The 22,164-nt window shown below is 40.1% G+C and overlaps 1 protein-coding gene across 1 annotated transcript in view; it reads right to left on the reverse strand.

Moving 5' to 3' along the window:
- Positions 1-7,741: 7,741 nt before the first annotated feature.
- Positions 7,742-22,164, reverse strand: part of LOC309560918 (sodium- and chloride-dependent neutral and basic amino acid transporter B(0+)-like) — a 55,553-nt gene continuing 41,130 nt past the window's right edge. Inside the window, exons 10-14 of the mRNA XM_082264608.1 lie at positions 17,896-18,014; positions 11,510-11,609; positions 10,998-11,107; positions 8,134-8,301; positions 7,742-7,915 (exon numbers count right to left, since the gene is read on the reverse strand). Of these exons, the coding sequence (XP_082120734.1) occupies positions 7,748-7,915; positions 8,134-8,301; positions 10,998-11,107; positions 11,510-11,609; positions 17,896-18,014 (665 nt within the window). The 3' untranslated portion in view covers positions 7,742-7,747. The remainder of the gene's footprint in view (positions 7,916-8,133; positions 8,302-10,997; positions 11,108-11,509; positions 11,610-17,895; positions 18,015-22,164) is intronic.

A 22,164-nucleotide genomic window follows, 5' to 3' on the forward strand; every position in this document is an offset into this window, starting at 1 on the left:
AATGAAGCAAACGTGGATGCTCCCTGGTCCAGGAAGCTAATACACATATGGATTCCTTTCATTCAGTCCGTGGACTGAAATGAAGAAATCTAACAGATTCCTTCTTCTATACCAATAGTGCCGATGGACGAGTATTCCAGCCAGGCTATTGCAATGTAACAACCAGTGCCACTATCTGTCAGAACACCAAAACAGTGCCTGCGTGTGATTGGATTTTCTGACAGGCTCATTGAATAATTGGCTTTTGCCAAATGAAGCCTTGCTGACATGACCATACATTGCTTGAATTTTGTCTGAGCCAGCAGGAAGCTGGTGGAATTTGAGCAAGTCCTGCTTAACTTGCAATATGAATACAGATTTAATTACTAGGCAAAAGCACAAAATTACAATAAGGAACTAAAGGGCACATGCCCTGCAACTGTAGAGTAATTTTGCTTTGTCTAACCTCACAATGACCAGTGAAACTTTAAAGCCAAAGTATAGCCAAAGTTTGTTTGGCTGTACATCTCCTATGGATCACAGAAGTGCAGTTCATTTTGCAGTCCTGTGCCCCTTTTTTAAGCAGAGAGTGGGCTGAAGTCCGCTCTCTGCTGACGTCACAGATGTCGGACCAGGTTCCGCGTCATCACAACCTCAGAGTCGGGATCCGCTAAATCCTTGGACCAACACCCGGCTCAGCCTCTCAGCGAGCCGCTGAGAGCCTGAACTGGCCACTCTCTGCCCCCCCACAGCTCAGCGCTCCAGTGAGCGAGGAGGGGGCAGAGCAGAGAGTGGTGACTGACAGTCAGAAGCTCTCTGCTCACAAAGCTGTCAGAACCGAGCGATCAGCAGTGTTTGATCACTAGGTTCTTGGTGAAGAGCTGTCGGGGGACAGATGTAGCATCGGAGCAATGCTGCATCCACCTGGGTAAGTATAAATCTAAAAAAAAAAATGGAAACCCATACATCTTTTTTAACTTGTTGTCATTAGATAAATAAAAAGATTAAAGCCCAACTCCAAACAAAATGTGCTTGAGAAGTTCACCTTTAGAAAAAAACAATTATAAATTCACATTTTTTACAGGTGAAAAAATGTGTTTTTATTATGTTTTTGTTACATGAGCCTGTAAAGCATTGCACCAGCGATCAGCAGATCACTGATGCCATGCAGGTCTCCTGCAGTTCTGTCAGTGTATCGGCTTGCTTGCACTTTGTACTATCAAGACGATACATGCTGATAGGAACAAAATAACTACCACAGCGCTCACAGTGCAGTGGGGGTTCATTAAAAACTCCAGGCCGACAGTCGCAAAGGCTGCCAGACTTCGTCGTTTTCCATTCACAGAGGACTGTGAATGAATGACGTGGCCACAACATGTTCGATGGTGACTGAAACGCAGAGCCCAGTAAAGTGTACACAATACAGAACACACTGAAGGATATAAGTACACAATAGTATAGGCAGAGAAACATATAATTAGAGATCTTGGTAGCTTAAAAAGTGACACAAAGACATACAATCTAACCCTCACACACACTCACTCTGCTCTCTCCTCATTTTATCATAACACAGTGAATGAATGCACAGAATATTTAGAACTGCTGAATCTATGGTAGAGAAAGAGACATCACATGAATGATTTTGAGATGGAAATGTCATCCACCTGAGAGGCCTAGATGTCCAACGAGGCCTGCCATATTTTGGTGAACTGTCTCAGTCAAGCCCAACCTGTATAAATGATCTTATATTTAGGAAAAGCTGAGTTTACCAGATGGCAGACATATTGGGGGAATTTTACCAAGGGCAACTAGACCAAAGATTAGTAAATGAGGTAAAGCTTCACGTTACAAAGAATACTCAGTCACATGCAAAGAAAATAAGAAAAACCTGCATTTTTGCTTCCACATGATTGAAAGATGGAAGTCAGCAGAGCTCCCCCTCATTTACTAAGCCCTGGAGCAACTGCACAGTCTATTTGCCTTTAGTAAATCAACCCCATTGTGTTGTAGGTGAAGTAGGGCTTTCCAGTGTTGCAAAATGGTTTTCCTGGCATGGAAGAAAAGTAAATAGTATGTAATATGACTGTCGGAATGTTGAATGAAATCACTGAGATCACCAAAAGGACACGCCTCGAGTGTGAATAAAGAACTCTAAGTGGATTAAAGAATTCAACCTAGAAGTTCCAGAAGGTGGAGAGGTGAGGGCAAGTCCAAAACATGTGTAGTAAGTTAGCTGACAGTTCTCCACACCTTGGACAACAGGATCATGTTGCCGGTCCCATCAGTGCCTCTACTTCTAAATCTCCAGGGGGTCAACAGTATGGGAAGCAAATAGGGATTAGTAGAGTGATTTTAACAGAATGTTGTTGTTTTCACAGATTTTGCCATCTGTGAAATTTAACCAAAAAGAAATTCAGCATTTTACTTATTAAACTACTAAGAGGACATTTGTTCTGCTTTGTTTTTTCCTTTTATTTGTATTTCCTAAGCTAGTTTTAGTTTATTTCACCTAGTGTCATTTGTATTTTTCCTTTTTTTGTTTAATTATTTGTGTGTAATGTTGCTTTAAATTTATTTCTCTCTCTCTTTCCCTCTCTCTCTCTATATATTTTTTTGGTGAAAAAATGACCGTATTTTCCCTACTTTTCAAGTTAAAACATAGGTTTTGGGCTATACTCGCCGTATAAGACTACCCCCCTTCTGAAGCAAAGCAAGGCAACACCATATACCATATACGCCGAGTATAAAAGTTCCAAAGGTAATTAAGTAAGTGTAATCTATGAAAGTGCTGGCTGTCTGTGCCCTATTCATCTGCAAGGTACCGTAAGTACCGTAAATGTATTCTCTGATAAATCTCCAAGGTATTGTAAGCATAAAAATCCCAAAGGTAATTAAGTAAGTGTACCATAATCTATGAAAGTGCTGGCTGTCTGTGCCCTATTCATCTGCAAGGTACCCTAAGTACTGTAAATGTATTCTCCTATAAATCTCCAAGGTATTGTAAGTATTACCGGTAGATGTATCATCTCTCAAGGCGCTGGCTATGCGGGAATCCGGTACCGGTATACCGTATGTATCGTAGCTTCGGCTACATACAGTATACCGCCCTGAACCAATCATGGTGAGCGATGTATTCTATTATTGAATGCAAAGCCTGCTCAGATTGGCGGAGTCAGAAAGAGTAACATCATCCCGCCTCTCTGACTCTGCCAATCCGAGCATGCTTTGCATTCAATAACAGAATACATTGCTCACCGTGATTGGCTCAGCACGGTATACTACGTAGCCAAAGCTATGGTACAGTATACCGGTACAGGATTCCAGCACAGCCAGTGCCTTGAGAAGATTATACATCTACCGGTAATACTTTTACTTTCAATACCTTGGAGATTTATAAGAGAATACATTTACGGTACTTACAGTACCTTGCAGATGAATAGAGCACAGACAGTCAGAGGTTTCATAGATAACACTTACTTAGTTACCTTTGGGATTTTTATACTCGGCGTATAAGACGACCCCCCCATTTTTGGGGGATTTTTTTTAAGGTTCAAATGTCCTCTTATACGCCAGAAAATAGGGTACAATGATAAGGCTATCGATGGACCATTTTTGACACAAGGACAGGTCAATGTTATATAACAGAAGAATCCATAATGTTCAGGAGTATTTAAACCCCACTATTTATAAACCACAAAAAAATCAATCACTTTCATGAAAACGCTCAAGTAAACACATCTCTTAAAGTGATTAAGAATGTATCCACTCTGGAAAGGAGAAGTCATTTTGTTTACTAGCAGAGTGAGGGAAGGTTTAAACCTCTGACAGGTTGTTTTTTCTCACCTGGGCCTTTCTGTCCTGGTGACCCCCTTTTTACACCAGTGCCACAGGAACACATAGTGAAGGCAGACCTCCTCGATGGAGTAAAAACAGCAATAAACAACTGTTAGAATGTATTTTTATTACTCAATTCATACAAAACAATAAAAAAAAATGGAGTTGGCTTTAAATATGACTGGGAGCTATGAGTTAGAGAACCTTAAACCAGTGTATCTGTCAGTGTATCTGAAATACAGCTTCCATAAATAATATAGATACAGCCAAGTAAAATAACATGATGGCATTGTTATATTTATATGATCATAAGAAATTTGAATAGAAAAACAATCACATGTGCAAATGTTTGAAAATAAGGATATATAAAAAAAAAAACTATTTTGATAAGAAGTCCTTTAAAAAGTAGATTGGTGTAGAGAGCTAAGTACAGTAATTACAAGGGAAATTATTTACCCCATTATATGCTAATACTTGTGTTTAATAAAACTCACTGACAGTTAAGAGGTTGATGGAATTTGAACCTCTTCTGCTCCAACAATCCCTTATTAGTGAAATTCATTTTTAAATTGCAGTTTGGCAAAAAATTGAATGTTACAAAATGGAAAATGTGTTAACAAAAGGCAGGGCCGGGACAAGGGATGGCCAGGATTGGAGGCTGTCCTAGGCGCAGCAGTTTACTGTATAGATGGGGGCACCAGTGAGCTAATTCTAATGCATTTTGACAAGTTAGAGACTTCTGGGTGTAGCATCCCCTCTAGGCTCTCACAAAATAGGTGGGGGGGGGGGCAGTTTGGCTTCTTTGCCCTGGGCGTTGGATGACCTTATCCCGGCACTGACTAAAGATACGTATACTGCAAAAATAGAAATGTAAACATACTATGGATTTTGTTCCACTGCATTATCAAGAAATGGTACCATCTTGCTTGGTTCTGCTGAAGCCAATATAAGAACTTTTTTATCACAATTTTAGTTGCAATGTTTTGTCCACTGTAGTGTGAGCAGATCTATTTAATATTTGAATTAGTGCAATATTGCACCTATACACTTATAAAACTACAGTACCCAAGAGTCCACTGGATATAAGGAATTTGCAGTATCCGTAGCTTTTTTTTGCAGCAGTGTTTGTTTGATCTTCCATGAAGAACAGCAATAATGTCCCTACATCCAACACTTCACAAAACAATTACAAGAAATAAAATTTAATTTAAATCATTATGCAATTGAATCTGATTCTATATGTACAATATTTCACAAGTGTACAGGTGAAAAAATATTAACAGACTTTAGACCCTTACAGTATATGTACATATGTATATACAGTATATATATATATATATATATATATATATATATATATATATATATATATATATATATATATATATATATATATATATATATATACACTGTTCTATGATATGTACTTTTTTTCTATCTTAGCTTTAATAGAACAAAGAAAAGATACTGTCATTTTACTAAAACGAAATACAACAAAACTCAGAAAAAAATAAAAAACTGTTGCAGGTATAAAAATTAGGCACCTCTACATAAGGAACACTGCAAAGCTGTGACACCTTCTAGAAGTGTTGAAGCTTGCCTAGCCATTCCTTTTTTATAGATCAAAATAATATTTGCCATATGAATTAGTGGCAAGTGCATATGAGATATTGACTTCATAGAACAAGTTTTCATTTTTCCGTTTTTGATACAGTTAAAGTTAGTGTTGCATTGATATCAGTATCCCTGCCGGTACTATTCATTAAAGTGATTGTAAAGTCTTGTTTTTTTTTTTCTATTAAAATAGCATACATGTTATACTTACCTCCTCTGTGCAGTGGTTTTGAACAAGGCAGCCCAGATCCTCCTCTTCTCAGGTTCCTTTTCGGCTCTCCTTGCCCCTTCCTCATGTTGAATGCCCCCACAGCAAAAAGCTTGCCATGGGTGCACCCGAGCCGAGCTGCAGCTCCGTGTATCTATTCAGACACCTGATTGGCTAACTGAGTTTGATTGACAGCAGCAGAAGCCAATGGCGCTGCTGCTGTGTTTCAGCCAATCAGGAGAGAGAGTCCCGGATGGCTGAGGCACTCGTGGACATTGCTGGATAGAGAGGGAGCTCAGGTAAGTATTAGGGGGGCTGAGGGAGGCTGCAGCACACAGAAGGCTTTTTATCTTAATGCATGGAATGCATTAGGATAAAAAAACTTTCTGACTTTACAAATCCTTTAGGAAAATATTCGTGCAAATGCTCCGATACTAAAACCGATACCTGGTTCACATATATGCAAATTGGATGTGCTTTGAACTGCATCTGTTTCGCATGACATGTGAACCTTCAGCCTATTCAAAGTAGCTTGGTCAGATTTGTGGGGGCCGGTCGCAGCATATTTTTAAAAAGAGTCCAGTACGATTTTGAGCATGGTTCAGGTGCAAATTTAATTGTCATACACTTTGTGTGTACTTGTACTCGGTCTGAAAAAAAATGGTATTGGTGCATCCCTAGTTGCAGTGATACTAAGCCTACATTTTTTATTAAAATAAAAAAGATGTTATACTTACCTGCTCTGTGCAAAAACATTGCACAGAGCAGTAGCTTATGTCCTCTTTTTTCATTCCTCCTCTCTCTTGTGGGTTCCCCCTCAGCCAACCATGTCTTGAGAGGGCCCCCATGTGGGCAAGCTTCTGAACCAGACTGTGTGGGGAAGATTTACTAAAACTGCACTGTGCAAAATCTGGTGAACCTCAGCATAGAAACCAATCCGCTTACAGTTTTTTTTGCCAAAGCTCAACTGAACAAGCTGGCTGGCTTAGAAGCCGGCTGGCTACCAGATTCTAAGTGTTGAATTTTTTGTAAATCTCACCCTGTGTGTCCATTTACAGATGGCGTGAATCGGCTATACCCCCCACTCCCTCCTAACAGGCTATGATTGACAGCAGTAGGAGCCTATGGCCCCCAATGCTCTGAGTCTTCTGGGAGACTAGGAAAAGGGAGCACCACTGCAGATGGGGCCGTGCTGGATCGTTAGGGGACTCAGATAAGGAGGGGGGGAGAGGAGGTGGTAGGGTTTTTGTCTACCTTAATGCAGAAAATGCATTAAAGTAAAAAAAAAAAAAAATTAACTTTAAAACCACTTTAAATATTATCTGACTTTAAAAACTAAATCAGTGCTTTTCAATACAGTTGGCAGTTAATAGAACTTGGCTAGATATGTTCAGATTTGTAATTAGGATGATGATCTGCACAATTACATATTTTTACTAATATTAGTACAATAAACTATAATCACCTATTTTGGGTAGTAACTGTACTCAGCACCTCATCATTGCTCTGTCTTAGACTCAATTCACACCTGAGTGTTTTCTAGCTTGAAGCTCCAAAACGCTCAACGTCTGGTGTTTCAAAAGCTACATGAGCTACTTTTGAGTTTTTTTCCATTGATTTTAATGGGAACACCTGAAAATGCACAAAGCAAGTGCATTTTTTTCTGGTATGTTTTAGTCTATTATAATTGGTCTTCCCACCTAGTGTTTTTCATTGGCTAAAACAAAAATGCCTTAGGCTTTGAATTCACATGTAAAACACTTGAAATAAGCTTCTAAAACATGCATGTGCAAGAAAACGCTAAGAAAAAAAAAAAAAAAAGAATACCGCTTTACTGAATATGCATCTACTGGGCCTGAATCTGTCATTGTTTGTAATGTACCAATGGACGCATTTACGGTTGAAGTCTTTTTTGAATATGTATAGACAAGATGGTATTGCTGATATTTCATTCTTTTTCTAAAAGTTTATAAATAAAAATTTGTAAAAATTACTAGAATCAGATGAATATGAACATTCCAAGTCCTGTAGAAATAATTAAATAGTCTTTGCTAAAAATAAAATCACTTTCCAGGCTTGGTGTTCCTTCTCACAATGTTTTTTTCACGATGTTTAAGAAAAAGCTTTGTTCTCATATCCAGCCAATCCTCCTTCAATTGTAGGAATTTCCATATTATTGGAAGCTTTCTGGATGCTAGTTGTGCCTTGATATCTTCCGGTACGATGCTGCTCCAGAGCAGGACCCCACTCTGCAGTTGGGGAGCAGATCTTCCGAAAACGCTAATGAGAAAAGGAAGCAGAATATTATGAGTGGAGGAGAGGGGAAGGTGAAGAAAGAGAAGAAGGAGAAGGTGGAGAAGTTAGAGAAGGAGAGAAACGGATGAAAAGGGAAAGGGAAGTGGGATAGGGTTCTTTGATTCTGAAAACTCAACTAAAGATGGAATGGTCTTCTGAAAACATTACCTTGAGAACAATAGCACTAACAAAAAACTACCCACCTGCCAAAGAGATCCTTCACCCCTACATATCTTTACAGTTGCTAATATGGGTATCCAAATGATGCAGAAAACGATCATACACCATCCCAAGACAACTCCCCAGACAGGGTATTCAACATCACCATGCTTTGGAGAATCGAAAGTAATCAAGGACCATAATAAAATAGCCTGGGAAGTAAACAAGAAACATACGATTTCTTAGTATCGTAAGTATCATTTGAGTATGTTAATGCAATTTTCACAAATGTAACAGATTTAAGTCTCAATATACTTCAAACATCCAACAATGTGCAGGAGAAATTAGATTGTAAGTGTACCGATATGAAGAAATAAAATAATACAGTGCCTTAAGGATCTTATTTCTGCAGACAGATAGAGTTAGATATAATTTCCTTGTGGAAGAGACATTTCAGGAGTATTAAGACCATCATGTATGAATACATAAATTACCAATATGAAAAGGTCAAAAACCAACTGTACCCAAGTGTATCTAAACCCAAAAACAATATTTTAAAATATTATAGCTTACTAATCCTTACACATTTTGGCTGTTTTTGTTTTCATCTTCTACAATCTGCATTTCATTTTTTTTGCCCTTTATTTTCACATGGTAATCCAGCCAACAAACACACTTCCTATCTTAGGATGTCTCCACTCTGGATGGATGAGTAATGGAGACACAGCCATACCACACATGTGAAAGGAAGCAGGGTTGAAAAACACTGCAGCAAGGAAGTATTCTGGGTCATCAAGATTCATGAGTGGGAGTGAGACAGCCTGGTGATACCACTACTGCTTTCCATAGATCGAGATGGACATAATTTAGTCAAGTTTTGAACCATCTATATCCATATGATCCTCGCTGGTGTTGATCTCTCTATAATTTGAGGGTCAACACCATCTGGTAAGCAGCTCATCTTACTGTCCTGTGGTGTTTGATGATTCGCTTTTCCATCTGACTCACTGGTGTGTGGACTACATCTACTTGATTACTTTTATCATGGACTTTTTATTGGGACTATGACCATTATTGTCTTTTTTATACTTGCATTGGCGCTGCCTTCTGTTCTTTAAATGGAGACACCTTTGGACAGCAGCATTGTCAATCTGGGGAGAGGACAGTGTTTGGTGTACTAGTAGATTTAGATGAAATTGATTAACAGATTAAAGCTGAACTCCAGCCAACACTTTTAAGCAGTTCCATCAAAAGTTGTTTTTCCTTTTGAGATAAACGTTTTACATAAATTAATAAAAGCTGACCATTATAAGCACCCCTGTGCATTTTTAATGGTTTGTCTCAACCCTCTAACTGCTTCTTTTTCCGGACAGCTTGGTCTATTAAAGATAGTTGAAAAATAATAAACGTACTAGCCAGATCAGTAAGCATCCCATACACCATCAAAGTAAAGGAATCCACAAGCGGTGATAAAAAACAGGCTAACATCCAGTGCTGATCTCCTCCACCAATCACGGAATCACACTTACATTGTTAAAAATTGAATGCGCAGATCAGTATCAGAAACAGCGCCGCGGTCTCCACTCGGAAGGCAGCCTACCGCACAGACGCTCGGAACAGCAGCGGGTGACGTCATCGAAGGCAACTCCACCTCCCGTATGCGTTACGTCCTATGGGACCCCCTATGAATATCCCGTAGGACGTAACGCGTACAGGAGGTGAAGTTGCCTTCGATGACGTCACCCGCTGCTGTTCCGAGCGTCCGTGCGGTAGGCTGCCTTCCGAGTGGAGACCGCGGCGCCATTTCTGATACTGATCTGCGCATTCAATTTTTAACAATGTAAGTGTGATTCCGTAATAAAGATTGAGCTTTTATATACGGTATACACTTAGAGGCTTTTTGTCTTTCCTCTAACATATTGGCTGGAGTATATACAATTGCGGCTGGATCCGGAAGTTCTGCTGTCTCCAGACTGTATTCCTTTTGGAGGGATTGATGCAAAAGGCTTGTCTGACCTGCTGGTAACACAGGGGTCATATATTGAGGTGAGCGCAAAGGAGTGCCCCTTGGTGGAGGAGATCAGCACTGGATGTTAGCCTGTTTTTTATCACTGCTTGTGGATTCCTTTACTTTGATTGTGTATGGGATTCTTACTGTTTATGGACTTTTCCTCTACCCATCTTTATTGTATTAATTTATTTTAGATTTATGCGATTTGCGCTGCACCATTTTATTGTATTTATTTTCATCTGGGTTGTTTCACTGTGTACCCAGGTCGGTGTTCAGCTGGCATATCAGTTTTTAATTCATTTTCTGTCTGCGCTGATTGTTTTGTTTATCAGTAATAGCCACATCACATCTAAAAATAAAAAAAAGCCTGGAGAAAACAAATGCAGACACCACATCTAAGGATTGATAAACTGCAAAATTTTACATTTTTGCTTTTGTGTTTTGAGGGTTTATATACCCTTTAAGTTTAGAGTTATAAAATAAAAACACACATACTCAAACAAAACAAGAACAAAACAAAAACAAAAGGACACCAGTCATTAATTGATGAAATGGTACTTTGATGGCCCCCCCATTCTAAGCCCTTTCCCCCTTCCCACAAACTCTATGTAATCTGCATTACCACCCCCATTCCTGCCATCGAATTAGCCCTGTGTCATTGATGCATCCTTGAATTTTATTTTCTGCTGCCAACAAAATCCTTTTTTTGTGCTGGCTGTACCTGCTCTCTGAGCCTTCATAGACTTGTATAGGGTTGCCCAGAAAGCAGCAACAGGCCATAGACATGAAAGTAAATTTGGGCTCAGTGTGCACACCTGTCCACTGCTGAATAGGATTTTAGGCTGGAGTAGAAGTAAATATGGAAACACTGCAGATGAGATAGATGACCAGACTTACCATTAGCAGAAGGGGAGTAACACCAAACCAGCAAATTCTCCACCACAGCCAAAATGGCCAGCTCTTTTTTCCAATCATCATTTCAACATCTTCAATGAAGCGATTTCCCCCTTCACAAGGCACGAGAGGATAAGTACGTATAAACACTGTGATAGAATTATACCCTACCTTCCCACATTATAAATGGTATAGCAGAAATTATATGCAATAGGAGGGTCACATAGACTATGAGCATAAAAAAACAAAAAAAAACAAAAAACTTTTTGGGGCTTATTTAATATACAAGACGAATAGGAAAGTGCATAAGAGAACAAGTTAGAGCAACCATGGTAGAACAGGAGATTTGAAACATAAATGTGTAGCTTTAAAATCTGCAGAAATTGCATGGTGCAATTATGTCAATATAGATATATATCATTAAACTATGCCATAAAGAATGGAAAAAGAAGGCCTAAATCACTTTTAATTTATTGTTCCTAATAATTGCTTGGTGATATTAGAAAACGTCTTACCATAAATCCAGCAAATCCCAACAAGTTCGAGAATAGCAGCAATAAGTATTCCCCATCCAGCACAGAAATAATCAATTAGATCTACCCAATAAATTCCAGCCTGCAAAATGAGAATACAAAGTAAGAGTTACAGATATGAACCTTAGTGAGGCCATGCTGCATAATATATATATATCCACATTTAATGAAAAATTGGCATACTGTTCATAATAGCTACACATTCATTTTCTTTTTAAATCTTATTGAAATCTTTCCATTTAAAATGGATGTAAACCCCATTCATGAAAATTGATCTGGGCACATATATCTGTAGTGTTTACCTTACTCTCTTCAAAGCCCTAAGTCCTGTGTCTTTCTGCTGCTCCATTCCTCTGTTATCAGCATGATAACTTCTGACAAATTGCTGACACAGGAGATGAAAGCAGTTGTAAATTTGTGTTGGAGTGGGTTCTTAGAGATAGAATAGCAGAGAGCTGGTTGATTCACAGCACAGCTCTGCATGCTTCTTACTTCCTCTGCCTATGTAGAGGAGGTGTGTGCGTGCCTTTCCTCTAATCAGTTGTCACACAGTGTATGCCAAGACTCCACACCCAGTGCTGGAACAGGAAGAAAAAATTCTAACATGATGTGCACTTTCTAAACAGTGTAGAAAACTGAAGACAGCAGATATACAAATAAAACATATGTGGGGAGACTTGTTTTATCTCTGTGTATCATCTGAGGTTGTTCACTTCACTGGGTATATGTGAGAGTTTACATCCACTTTAAATCGGGAGCTCAAAAACATGGAGCAAAGACCACATTCCCGCAGATACCTCCAGCACACCGAGGGAGAGGTAGGGAACATTTTGGTCAAAAATGAGGGAACGCTATACCACTTGGTCAAAAGTTTATACCCATCCTCCCGCAATGTGCTTTAAATGGCCAATTTCCGTGCAAAAAATAGGATATGATCCCTTTGTCTGTTAAGGTCATATTGAAATCTGATTCCCATTCACTGAGGAAGAGTGGCACGTAGCCTCCACGTGGGTGTGAGAGCCCAATGGGAAAATGTCAAGAAAGCATTTGAACTTAGTGATGTACAAATTGAGAATCCAACCTGAGGCACTTATGTTACAATTAACTCCGATACTTAAGTGGCTACAATACCGTATACCTCAAAAGTGGAAATACACTGATCCCCCCTCGATTTAACAATGGTTCTCTGTGATCAATAAGATCCAATAGGCTTTAAAAAGCATTAGAAAAGCAGCATTAGAAAACACGGTTTTATTGAAATGCTTTCCAATTCTCCAAAGACTACCGCTCTTACCTTGCTCAATGACATCTGTATTTCACACCAATTGGTACCCTGTTTTTTTTTTTTTTCAGTACTCTTGTATGCGTAAGGGAAGGGGGTGACCACATTTCCCCTTATACTCACCCTTCCTCTTCGCCTGTACCTTTTCTTTTAAACCATATCTCACCCTTCTTTTCTCCATATTTTTTTTTCTTTTTCATCTTTCCCCTTTATAGGATATTCCTGTCCTTCTATGGAATCAGTCTACAAAATGCTTTTACCGTGCACTATGGGGTTAATTTACTAAAGGCAAATAGACTGTGCACTCTGCAAGTGCAGTTAGTAACTGAACAGAAGCTCTGCCGACTTCCATCATAAAATCATATGCAAGCAAAAATGCTGTTTTTTTTTTTCCTTGCATGCAATTGGGTATTCTTTGCAAAGTGAAGCTTTAACTCATTTACTAAGCTCTGGAGCAACAGTGTATTTGTCTTAAATTGGAGTTCCACCAAAAAGGGGAAGTTTTCGTTTAAGGACTGGTACACCTGCTCCTTGCACAATTGCCATTTTGACAGGTACCTGCTGGTTTCCACTTCCGTTCCGAGCACCGCAACGCTCAGAAACAGAAGTTCCCCCCCCCCCCCCCTGCAGTCTTCTGGGACACACTGACAGGTCAAAACTGCATCTACCATTCACCAGCGACTCGCGTATGTGCAATGGGCACCCGGCTGTGAAGCCGCAAGCTGTGCCAATATTGAAGATGCCTCCCAGGGAGGACAGAGGATGAAGACGGCTGGGCTGAGTGCACCGTTGGATCGTGGGACAGGTGAGTGGAAGTTTTTTAAAAGTCAGAAGCTACAGTTTTTGCAGCTGCTGACTCATTTTTTTCTACAGGTGGCTGGAACTTCTCTTAAGGAAAATGATCCACCATGTCTTAAAATTTTATTGGGTGCTTTCTTGATACTTTGAGTTTGTATTGGCAATTTATTCTTTTTATTTTTATTTTCCTTCATGTGACTAGAGATGTGTTGGTTCTTGACATCTGATCTTATATTTGTGTATTGTATGCTTTGTTGGAAGGACCCAATAAAAAGTTTAAAATTTAAAAAAAAAAAAAATGCAGCCAATTAAAAAAAAAAAAAAAAAAAGCTGCCAAAGAATTTCAATGCCACTTACTGGCAGCAATGAGAATGGGGGGTGGGGGATTCTTAACATTGTTTACATTTTAAAGGCAGCTGGAAATACATTTTTTTGGGTTTACAATAAGATTGCAGGCATCCCCTGCAACTGAGGTTTCATTTTAGAGAAGATATTTTTCTGTTAATGGGATACAGCGGCTGCTGTCTTTCCTTGTATGATGCTTTGCTGAAATTGATCAGGTTGGTTTAATAATGGTAGAAACCCTCTCCTATTATTCAACCTGATAAAAGTGCTTCCAAGGCTTACTTCAGTATCTACAGGTAAAAAAATCTCTTAAAATTATTTTCTGGAACCTTTGGAATGTATAAAGTTCTCCTAAAAAGTTACAAGTTAAGACTTAGTGCTGGTTCACCCTGATGCGATGCGGGAACCGTGAAAATCCACTGTGGGTTACCGCATCGTACCCGACTCGCAGGCAGTTCACACTGCCATATGCAAACCGCTGGGAATGTCAATACAAAGTTAATGACACCACCAAATTAGTTCATATATCACCCTTGCGATACGATTCGTGTGCGGACCAAAAAAAGAATCCTGCACGACTTTGGTCCGAATGCGAGGCGGATTCTGTAATACAATCTGTATGGCTGAATTTGCATTGCACAGACATTGCATGTGATTTGTATAGCAGTACGGTGCGAATCACATGCAATGTCTGACATCGCTATAGTGGGAACCGACACTCAGTCTAAATGATGAAAAAAAAAGCAAAGCAGTTTCTTCTACATTTTTCAAATCTTTGCCCACAAGGGGGCACTGTACAACCACATATTTACTAAAATGTTGTTTTCAAGTCAAATCAGATCTAGCAGATATAACATTTTGTTCTCTCATTCTCTAAACTACTTCTAGAATTGCGAAAGATTGAATTTGATAGACCGGTTTCTTTTGTTACTCTGTTAACTATATGAGTTCATAAGACTGTCTTTGTTAGGCAATTGTATGGCAATAAGATCCAATATAAGAAAATACCCCACTTTTTCTCACTGTGTAAATCAAACTTTTTCTGCCCATGTATTGATTCTGTTACATGTAAACCAAAGGCATCTTCATCCTTGCAGGTTCAGCTTGGGGTTTGTAACCTTTTTAACTAAGGTGATTGGAGCCATATTAGTGCAACAGCACAGGTGAGTATTGTCCATGATACTTTTTTTTTTTTTTTTTTTTAATTTGGACTAACATTAAAGCCCGACGCCCAGCAACTAAAAATGTATCCCTTCAGTGGGGCTGTGCCTGCACTGCAAGTGTTAAATGTTTGTTATGGTCTAGGGCAGTGATGGTGAACCTTGGCACCCTAGATGTTTTGGAACTACATTTGCCATGATGCTCAAGTACACTGCAGAGTGCATGAGCATCATGGGGAGTGTAGTTCCAAAACATCTGGGATGCCAAGGTTCACCATCACTGGTCTAGGGGAACAAAATAGAAGGTTTACTTACTCAATCCTCCACTCCTCCCAGCAGCTAGACCGGTCCCTGCAGCTTCTTCTCCTCTACAATCCAGCAGTCTAGGGGCCTGCCATCATCAAGACCAAATCAGGGTCTGTAGCCCTACATTAGGTGTGATGATGCTAGGGGGGTGGAAGATCAGGTAAGTTACATTGTTTCTACTCTCTCCTAGACAAAACAAGCTATTAACCCTTGCAGTGCTGGTGCAGCCTATACATTTTCCAGGAGTTGGAGCTTTAAAGTGGTAGTGAAAAAAAAAAAAATTTCCCTTGCATGGCAATGCTATGTTATACACCGCATACTAGCACATTATGTGAAACTTACCTTAAAGTGAAGCCCTCCAGCGGTACGCTGTCACAGCTGACAGGGCTTCTATCTTCACCCTTCTCCCTTCTGGATTCTGGTCCTTTGAATGGCCAGGCCGCGATGATGTCACTCCTGCCCTGGTTTATGGCACAGGGCCCTGAAGCAATCGCACGGGTATGCTGTTCCTTCAGAGTGCATGCGCCAGTGACATCACTGGCATCTACACAAGTAAATATCTCCTGCACTTTGATATGCTTAGTACCTACAGATAAGACTTAATACAGGCTTACCTGTAGGTAAATCATAAATAAACAGCCTTTACTACCACTTTTAATATTCAGGACAAGCTACTGGGGTATACTTGTTGTATACTTGTTGTCGGTCAGTGGCAGGGGTCTTCCAGAAGAATAATGTCATGAGTCAACATTTGACTCTTGCTTCTGGGAGGCTGCTTAACCTCCTTGGCGGTATTCCCGAGTGTGGCTCAGGGTGGAATTTCAGTGCCATTAGCGGGGTACCACCAGGGAGCATCGCTGGATCCTGGTAGAGGTTACTTACCTTGTTCCCCGGATCCCGCGATGTATTCCTACGGCATACTGCGGCCGGATCTTCCGCCTGATGCTGTGTGCCCCGGCTTCCGTTCCCTGCAAGCGTCATGTCGCAGGTGGTTGGAACCGGCAGCAAATTTGAAAAGTAAAACACACAAACACACTGATATACTGTAATCCTATTGGATTACATTACTAAATAAATAAATAATTGACCTTAGCTTGCCCCCCAGTGCCCTTGCCTGCAGCAGTTTTACTGTACTTTATATATATATATATATATATATATATATATATACATGTGTATACGTATATAATATATATATACATATATTTTATATATATATATATATATATATATATATATATATATATATATATATATATATATACATATATATATACTTTAACTTATTTATTATATTATAATTCATGATTTTATGTTTCAAACTTTATCATACCCGAGATGTTATAAAGAAGAACGCAGAGTAAAAAAAAATCATATGTAAATAGTTGGTTTGGGCTGCTCATCCTTAAGAATTACATGCAAAATAATTGTACCGCTTTCAGCACCTAAAATCGTAAACAATCATACCACCAGGGAGGTTAAAGTATATGTAAACTCTAACAATAAATTTCCCATATTTCTCCCTTTTGGTCTCTTTAATATCCAATTGAAAATGTTTTTTCTTTACAGCTGTTCAACCAGTGCAAACAAAAATGCTGTTACTCCATCCAGAAAACTTTTGAGCTAATAATTGATCCAGCTTTGACCAATGTAAGTGTTCATATTCCATACTTGACCAATTGACACCACTACTACAATGATCCTCACTGTCTTCAGGATCCCATGTCCGGCAGCTGTCCTGCTGCATAGTAATCAGAGAGGATCGTCTGCTCAGCACAGGCACAATTCTGAGAATGCCTTGCATTTTTCTCAGTGAATATAATGTGTTCTCTGATACGACAGGGTGGAGACTGTTACATCACTGGTCTGCCTCTCCACCTCCTCCAATCAAAGAACACTTTGCATTCATTGAAAAATGCAAGGCATTCTCTATGGTGGCTTGGCTGAGTGGGCATCCTCTATTTGGTTACTATTCAGCAGGGCAGCTGCTTGGCAGGGGTCCCAGAAGACAGCAAGGATCATTGTAGTAGTGATGACTACTACAGTGATTTCAAGGTTCTAGAGGGATCTCACAGGTATGAGATATGGATACTCACATTGGTCCAAGCTGGACCCATGTATCTATGCAAACAACTATACCAGGAATTTAGCCTTAAAGGAGATCTGACCCCAAACTGGATGAAATGTAGCTTGTTTAAACAGTATTGTAAACAATTGCCATTGTTTTTGCCATGCTTTTGCCATATCTACAGGGATTTGCTCTGATGTCAGCTGCACATGATTGCTCTTAACTGGCTTCCTATTTGTGGCAAAGGCAGATTATGACTTTGCAATGTGTGTTGGCATAAACACTTGTACCTAGGACACATCTGATACGGTGACAAAGCAAGAACACAACTGAGAGATAGTTGTCATCCCACAATAAACGTTATAGCAACAATTACACAAAAACATAAATTGACAAAAACATTTCTTACCTGAGTAACGCAGAGAAGTCCAAGTAAGAAAAACACAATACAGGCTCCTACAGTGATAATACCTCTCATCTTCTTCATCACTGCTGGAAATGCGTCGTGGATGGTGGTTGTAATTGTTTCTGTCATAGGAAACATATCGTTTAGGATATTTATCTTAAATTAGCAATTCAATTTCCTTACAAATGGACATTTTTCTCATTAACTGATTTTCTTATTTTTTGTTCAGCGCTGTATGCTGCATATGAACATAATATATGGTATTCACGAGTAAAGCTAGACTGCAGAACCATTGCACACATAGGGACGAATTTACTATGGAAGCAGAGCACATTCAGTCTGCAAAGTGATGGTTCAGTTGGAGAATAAGGCGATGGTGGGGTTGATTTACTAAAACTGGAGAGTGCAAAATCTGGTGAACCTCTGTATATATATATCGGCATCCAGGTATTTTTGTCAAAACTTAATTGAACAAGCTGATGTTAGAAGCTAATTGACTACCAATTACCAATGCACAGCTACACCAGATTTTGCACTCCGCCGTTTTAGTAAATCAAGCCCCACCTTTTTTGCATCTCAGTCCCCCCTTACTTGAACTCCCCCTTCACAGCCCCCCTCCTTGTAACCCAGTGCCCTTCACAGCCACCCTCCTTATATCCCAGGACCCTTCATAGCCCCTCTATCTAGGACCCAGTCCCCTTTATAGCCCCCCCTTTACTTGCATCTCAGTCCCCTTCACAGCCCCCCTCCTTGTATCCTTGCCCCCTTTACAGTCCCCTTCCTTGTATCCCAGTCCCCTTCACAGCCCCCCTTCCTAGCACCCCAGTCCCCTTTACAGCCTCCCCTTACTTGCATTTCAGTCCCCCTTACTTGTATCTCATTCCCCTTCACAGCCCCCCTCCTTGTATCCCAGTTCTCTCTACAGCTACTCTTCCTAGCACCCCAGTCCCCTTTACAGCCCCCCTTAACTTGCATCTCAATCCCCCCCCTTGTATCCAAGTCCCCTTCAAAGCACCACTACCCCTTTTTTCTGTCCCTGTAATGCTCCTCCAACATTTGCGATCCTACCTTACACTGCAGGTAGACAGCAGAAGGCATGGCATGTCCGGACATAGGGAGGGACATGCTTTTCATATTAACAAGCAGGTGATTGGTTGCTAGGACTGCCCCGCATCCAAGCAATAAATCACTGGCTTGTTAACTTGAAAAGGATGTCCCGCCCTCTGTCCGGACATGCCGCGCCTTCTGCATGCTATGGATGAATGCTGTGGTGGCAGCGGGGAGAGGATACCTAGGCTGCTAAGTGGCAGATCCGCGGTCGGGGTGGGATTGGCTTTGCGGTCCGCTTTCAACCCGTGGTCCACCATTTAGTGATGCCTGATCTAGAATTTTGGCAGGGAAGCCAAATTACTGCAGGTGACAGACTTGTCCTTATGCATTTACAGCCACAATTGTAAAAAGTAGAACTAAAGGTAGAATTTTTGTTTTCGTTATATATAGAGTAAGGGAGGGTTCCAATCCTTGTCAGTTTTTTTTTTTTTTTGTCACCTAGGTCCCACAGCCAAAGCAGGAAGTGAGAGGAAATACCTCCAAAGGGAGGGAATCGCATTTTCATTCAAGTGAACTGGACCATGCCTCAACCACCCTACAACTGAGTGTAATGAACATGATTGTGGCATAGTAATGCAAACTTTTGGGGGTTAAAATAGGCAGTGAGGAGGTGACATATTGGCTCCCAGTCACCTGTCAACCACCCTCTGAAAAGCAATCCACCACAGACCTAATTTCAGAGGGGCAGTAAGGGCTGTCAAAAGTGGGAACAAGCCCTTATTGTATTTGGGACACTGGCTTAGTCATTTGGTTTGACTTTGTGTGAATGGCCAGGGTAATATTGGTTTTTACAACCAGACTCAATAAAAGTTACATAATGTTATTAATGCATATTGAAAAGCATTGTTTGTGGTGGAGAACTTCCATTGAAGAACCACATTTATTATTGTAAGAACAAAGCAATGGACTAGAGAAAAGAAAAACTGGAGGAGTTGCAGCTGGCTTGGTTTCATTCTAACCTCTCTCCAGAAAAGTTTACACTTAAGGGCCAAAGGTTTGCAGACACCTCCATGAGCATGTTGAACATCCTATTCCAAAACTATGGGCATTATTATTGAGTCACCCTTCATCTTTGTGGGGTCACCACATGTTTGGGAAGACTTCCCTTATGTTTTTGGAGGGTGTCTATGGCATTTTGTGCCCATTCAGCCAAAGGATCATTTGCAGTGTCAGGTACTGATGTTGGGCAATAAGAACTGGGTTGCCATTGTGGTACCAATTCATCCAACAGATGTTCAGTAGGGTTGAGGCAAGGGCTGTGCACATACCACTCAAGTTTCTTTACACCAAACTTGTAAAAATCATGTCCTTATGGATATGGTTGTGTGCACCTGAATTCAACCATTTGAAAGGATGTTCAAATATTGTTAGTCATATAATATAAGTGGCTAAGGCACATCTCTTTCCATATCCTACAGTGGAGATGTTGTAGGTGTTTGCTTTTAATGTCCTGTTGGAATTCTAAGGCAAAAAAAATGTTTTGCCCAAATATCCAGTTAGATTCATGCTTACATTTTCTAAGCAAACTACACAAATTACAATGTGCACAATTTCCTTTAGATCAACCAACAACTGTATGTAGTAAAAGTGCCTGCCTGATTGTATACAGATTGATTGGATAGTTTAGGTACTGTAGGGTCTCATATAATTTATTTTAGGTAAATCTAAAGTTGTCTGTACAGTCAGATTGTAATGTGTAAGGGAAGAGCATTGGCATTCCGACTGGTCAGGTTCTGGCTTAGCCTATTGTGATTTCAGCATTATATTTTCAGGGTTAAAACAATATAGTGCAAACATTAGACAGTCTTTCAATTACATGGCTTGATGCTTTCTTGTCTCACCTGGTAAAGCTAAGCGACTGCATGTTTTAACATGACCATGTACATGTTGGATAATATTCTTATCTATCAAACCTGATTATTTCCCACAGCATAAAAGCTACTGTTTGACTCATTAAGGAGGAACACTACGAATCCGATTACTCATCTAGAACTATTAACACCCGAGGGATAGAGAAATGTGAAATGTTCCAGCACCAAAGGGTTAAACTTTACCTTGGTTCCTTTACTAAATGCTTGCTGCTAAAACAACATTTATTCTGAGACACTTGTGTCTTTTAACGAAATATTTATTTTTATGCTTAATGTTTTCCATACATGCATAGATTTCTTTCATTTAGTTTGAAGGATGAACAAAAGAAATCTAAAAGATTCCTAAACAGCTAAACAGTATAGATAAATGAACTCTCCTTACAGGCTATTGTATTTTCCAGAGAAACCTACTCAAAGAGGCACTGGGATTTTTAAACCTAGGCCAGTTCGAATGTGGGATGGTTCCTGCTGAACCATGTATAATTGGGATTTGAACCATGTATGGGCAGGCTAAATGTATCCAGTTGATGGATCGATCAACTTGGGTACAACCAGCCTGCAGGATCTTACATGTGATTATCACTAGCGGCTGGTATAGCCACGAGCAATAATCCCTGTCTTCTCCTGGCGGGGACGACTTCCACCGCCCCTCCACCGGGAGAATACAATGACTCAGCAGGAGGGATTCCCCTGTCAACTGTGTCTGTGTTAATGGGGGAATCGACCAAATGTTTTTACCTGCAACCAATGGCAACCCATTACTCAATATGCTGAGAAAACTCAGACACTATCTCTGCTTTTATCTATAGATACAGAGAACGCATTTGATCGTGTTCACTGGCTGTTTATGAACCGTGCATTGATGACATTTGCATTTTCAGGCACTATACTGTCTGCTAATATGGCTTTATATTCTTCCCACTCTGCAAGGGTCCTCTCCTCCAGCCTTCTTTCTAAACCCTTTCCAATTTCCAATGGTGCAAGGAAAGGCTTCCTGTTGTCTCCATCTATCTTTAATCTTATCATAGAACCCATAGCCGAAGCCATTCACTCTCACCCTGGAAGACTGATTAGTAAATTGGCTAAAGAAACATAGCAATACTCCCAATGCAAACTCTCTGGGATGGGCAGACTGGCTATATTCAAAATGATGCAACTACTGTCCCGATGGAACTGTGGACCGAATTTTCTTAACATTTTAGGGGCATTGTACTCAAATCCGTCGGCTAATATTATTGGGCGTGGTGGTATCTTGGATCCGAGGGGAACTAAGCAGGGCTGTCCTCTATTG

This window comes from Pelophylax lessonae (genome assembly GCF_965119305.1).
Source record: "Pelophylax lessonae genome assembly, chromosome: 7".
NCBI lineage: Eukaryota > Metazoa > Chordata > Amphibia > Anura > Ranidae > Pelophylax > Pelophylax lessonae.